Source organism: Lipotes vexillifer, unplaced genomic scaffold (genome assembly GCF_000442215.2).
Source record: "Lipotes vexillifer unplaced genomic scaffold, Lipotes_vexillifer_v1.1 scaffold1122, whole genome shotgun sequence".
NCBI lineage: Eukaryota > Metazoa > Chordata > Mammalia > Artiodactyla > Lipotidae > Lipotes > Lipotes vexillifer.
In genome coordinates, this window is record NW_006798649.1 from 390450 (window position 1) to 395187 (window position 4738).

Consider the following 4738-nt stretch of genomic DNA (forward strand, 5'->3'; position numbering starts at 1 on the left):
CTTTCCCTTCAGTGTCAGAAGAAGAGGCGTTTTCCTCCTTTCCAAGGCTATTGGGTCCAGCCTGCTGTCTCCTCTGAGACTTGCTTCATTGATAACCTCTCAAACCCGTCTTCACTTTTTCCTCCTCCACTGGCTGCTTCTCCTAAGCAAACACGCTCAGCTCTCTTCATCTTAAAGCATCCCTCTCTCTCTCTCACTCACTGTCTGTCTCTCTGTCACTGTCTGTCTCTGTCTCTCTCAGTCGTTCTCTCTCCTCCTCCTCACTGTCCCTCACGCACCCACACACACCTGACGGCCCCCTCCACCCTCCACCAGCTGTCCCCGTCAGGTAACACCTTCCCTCCCTTCCCTCTCTCTCTCCTCAGAGACAGGCTTCTGGGAAGAGTCCCGACTTCCTCTCCTCCCTTTACTCCTAAACCTCCTCCACTCTTTTCAGAAATGGTCCCTGCGATGCCAACTCAGGCCACTCAGTCCCTGACACGCTCAAGCACCGATAATGTGAAACTTCCTGTCCTTCCCAGAACTCTTCTCTTGGTTTCTGGGCCACTATTCCTTACTTTTCAATATCTGCATCTGTGGCCAGTCCTTCTCAACCTCCACCTCCACTCTAAGTGTTGACAGACCTCAAACTTACGCTTTTAGTCTCGTCATACATTGTGCCTGTGTAATGTCATCCATACCCATTGCCTCAGCTGCCAGCAATATGCTGAAAACTCCCTAATCTATATCTAGATTCATTTGCTAGAATGGATCTAGATATAGATTCGTGTGTCCCAGTCCATGTGCTCACTAGTCGTCCAACTAGGATTAAATAAGTGCAAAACCAAACTCATCCTCTTTCTAACCAAACTTGCTCTTCCGTAGCTCTCATCTCAGTGACTGGGCCACAATATGCACCCGGTGGCCCACACCAGAACTCTGAACAAGCTCACGCCGTCCCCTCCTCCCTCCATTCCTCCACACCATCATTTACGCAGGGCTGACAAGTCTGTCCTCTTAATGGATCTCAAGCCTGTCCTTTCTTCTCCGATGCCGCTGTTGGTGCCTCACGGGTTGTCATCTCTTCTGCTAAAAATTTCTCACTACCTCTCGTCACTTAGGAGAGATTCCAATCCTCAGCACAGCACACGAGGACAGGTCTACAAGATCTGGCTGGGCCACCACCCACTTTCTGCCACTCCACCAGAAAGGCACCACCGCTGGTCATGCCAAACTCCGAGTGGTTCTCTCCCAGCTCCCTAGGGCTTTGCTCACCATGGGAGGCGGGGAAACCCCACTTCCCTTGTCCACTACCAAATCCCAACTCATCCTTCACAGCCTAATTCAGGCTCCCCTAGTCCCCGACACCCCCCTGTTCTCCCAGAGTAGTTGTCACTCCCTCTTCTCAGAAACTTCTCATAGTCTAGAATCTGTTGCACTGCAACAGAACTGTGGACTTTCTGTCTCCCGTACGAGACTGGGAGCTCTTTGTAGGGAGAAACTTTTGTTTTGTTCATCTCTTTATCACCAGAGCCTAGCAAGGTGTCCAGCTATCAATAAGCACTTAGTAAATACCTGTAGAACAAAGGAAAGAAGAAACTGGGGTTTATCATAAAGTACCTCCCAAACTGGAAAATGAAATTATTTTCTGCACTTTACTTGTAAAAACCCACATATAATGGCGGAGATCAGCCACCTGAAGAAGTCATCCACCACCCTCGGAATACGTAAATCCTAAAACCTTTCCCTTTTCTCTCAGTCCGTCATCTGTCATAGTTTTACCTGCTCTCTGCAGCCTAAAAGCTGCTCCCTGCCACTTCAGCCATTCCCCTGCCAACCCCTCAGCAATACTCTAGCCTCCTTATCTTTCTGCCACAGCTTCCCAGCAACCCTCAACCTTAGGTCAATGCAACCATCTGCCAGGCCATAGCACTGCTGGAGAAAAACCACACACCTGTGGATCAGAGCCACACAGATTCAGTCTATGACCTCAGATGACCCTTCGGTATTATTGGGCAATATTCCAAATGTTCCTTGTTGACCACTGACCCTTGGGCTTATTCTGAAGCCCCCCACCCCCCAATGCCTCTCTATCAACCCCACCCTTCTCAGCAGAAAACCCTACCTCCCACTTCCCTGCAAAAGTTGAAGACAACAGGTGGGAGCGTCTTGAACTTCCTAGCCCCACCACCACGTTTCACATACCTTTCTTACGCAGCCTCAGGAAGAGGGCCACTCCCCTATCCAGGCTGACAGCACCTTTGCACCTGACTCCTGTCTCTACACAAACATGACTCATTGGCGTTGCCCTTTCTCCTGAAACTACCTACTGGGTCATTCCCCTCCTGCCCTTAACACCTTGAAACAAAACAAAATGAACAAAGAAAACCTCCCTGCATCTTGCGTATCTCCTAGCTGCTACCCTCCACCCCTCATTTCCCTTCATGGTCAAGTTTCTTTAAAAAATATTTTTTGAAATATTTCAAACATTTCAGAAAAGTAGGGACTAAATCACCACTGCATGTTGTTTTCTTTCCCTAATAAAACATGACAAATAGAGCTGAAACTCCCTTTGAACCCCCTCCCCAATCTCATTACCTTTTCTTCCTTCCTAGAGGTGACCACTGACCACAAATTAGTATGCCTGTCCATGGTTATATGCTTGTACTGCAAGCTTATCTATAAAAATGCTGAATTACGTTTCATGTTTGTACATTTTACATAAATGATACCATGTTTTTCATATCCTACAACTTGCTTTTTCCTCAGCATTATGTTGTTAAGGTTCATCCTTGTTATACATCTCGCTCCAGTCCATTTTTAATTTTTGGAGAGTCCTCCATTGTATGACTACACTCTCATTTACTATCTAGTTTTGTTTTGTTTTTTTTTTTTTTACGCACAGGATAAGTGGCCATGGCTCACGAGCCCAGCCGCTCCCCAGACCGGGGCACGAACCCGTGTCCCCTGCATCGGCAGGCGGACTCTCAACCACTGCGCCACCAGGAAAGCCCTATGTAGTTTCTTAGAAGAGCAATTTTCTACTCTTCAGTGTCCTGTATCTGCCCTCCCATCTCCTCTTAAGCCCTCTCCAGCTTGTCTTTGTCTTCTGCGCTCCTCATACCACCGAACTGCTCTCATCAGGGTCTCCAATTACCACGATGTTGCCAAACCCCATGGATACCTTTAGCCCTTATCTTACTGGACCTCTTTGCAACATTCTTCTCTGATTACTTCCTCCTGATGGTCTCTTCCTTCCTCCTCCTTTCTGAGTGCCCAATTGCCATATTCTTCATGAGTTATTCTTCTTTCTGTCCCCCTAGATCAGTGGTTCTCAGTGAGGGTGGGGCAATTTTGTCCCACAGGGGGCATTTGACAATGTCTAGAGACATTTTTGGTTGCCACAGGGTGGGGGCTACTGGCATCTAGTGGGTAGAGGCCAGGGCTGCTGCTCAACATGCTACAGAGAAAGAATGGTCCCACACTACAAAGAATTATCCAGCCCCCAATGCTAATAGTGCTAAGGCTGAGAACCCCTGGTCTAGATGTTGGTCTTCTGTATGGTTCTGGTCTGAGCCCTCTTTCCTCCCCACTCTCCACTTCCTGCATCACGTGACCTGCTCTTTGGAACCTGCAGAAAAAAGTAAGCAGCCTAATACGTTTCCTAGGATTCCTCCCCAACAGCCTGCGTGAGGGACCCGACTTACCCGGACACTGGGCCGCTCTGGAGGGACCTCGGACACCATGTTGTGGTTGGATAGGTCACTGTTGGCGGTAGTTGGGCGTTTCCCACCTGTTTTATTGGACATGTCCAAGGTCGATCTGATTTCAAGTTGACCAAAAAAGAAGTGACTAGTGAGACCAAGAGACAATGGGTGCCACCCATCCCTTTTCCCATCCCTGCCATTCACTGTTCCAGCATTCAGCACAAATTAGGTCCCCTCAGTGCTCCCAAGGGGTCCTCTCAGTGGCTCCTGCTGCTTTTCCGAGATTATATGCCAGTAACCCTGGACAGTCTCCTCTTTTTTTCCTGAAAATTTATCTTAAAAACCTAGACCCTAGGACTCTGGAACTCGGACTATGAGAGTCCTTTAATTATCTTTTTTTCCTTTCATTTACTGAGCCAAGATCAGAGGAATTAGCATTTGGCTCTCGTGGTCATAGCAGATTCCCTCACTACTCTCCTCAGAGGCCCCTGGTGATTGATATGCCAGCCTCAGACATGTCTCACTCCTTTAGCTCAGCCCATGGGATGCACTAACCTGGGACCTGCAAGATTCCAGAAAAAGTGGTTGAGGGTATCAAGCCAGATGGGTGTCAGGAGTTTCCAGTCCTCAGAACTGAGGTGAGCGACCCTAAACCTCTCCTGCTCTCCTTTCTGACCCCCACTCCCTTCCTCTTCCTAGCTACACAGAGGCAGCGGGATGATGGTGGTTAAGGATGGAAAGGCCAACAGCAAGTAAGGGGTAAACGTACATTTTCAAGTCAAACTTTTTGTTTTCCTCTGGGACCTGGCCGGTCAGTGGGTGTAGAAATGTGTTCCGTCTTTCATTATGGCTGTGGAGGCAAAAGAGAGAGAGAGAGGCTGTGGTCAAGACGAAGAATTCAGAGACACAGGCTAAAGCGTGGACAGGTCCTAGGCAGTGACAGGGATGGTGACCGCACAGGAGCTTGTTGCTCTGTCCTCCAGTGGGACCGTAAGCCGCAAGACAGAGGGCTGGGCTGTAGAAGGTCATTTGGGGAGGGGAGGGGAGGGGAG

General features: G+C 48.8%; 1 protein-coding gene across 1 annotated transcript in view; it reads right to left on the minus strand.

Annotated features, from left to right (window-relative positions):
* PLEKHA6 (pleckstrin homology domain containing A6) overlaps nt 1-4738 on the minus strand; it is a 119098-nt gene that overhangs the window by 37922 nt on the left and 76438 nt on the right. Inside the window, exons 2-3 of the mRNA XM_007470658.1 lie at nt 4456-4536; nt 3687-3801 (exon numbers count right to left, since the gene is read on the minus strand). Coding sequence (XP_007470720.1) covers nt 3687-3788 — 102 coding nt within the window. The 5' untranslated portion in view covers nt 3789-3801; nt 4456-4536. The remainder of the gene's footprint in view (nt 1-3686; nt 3802-4455; nt 4537-4738) is intronic.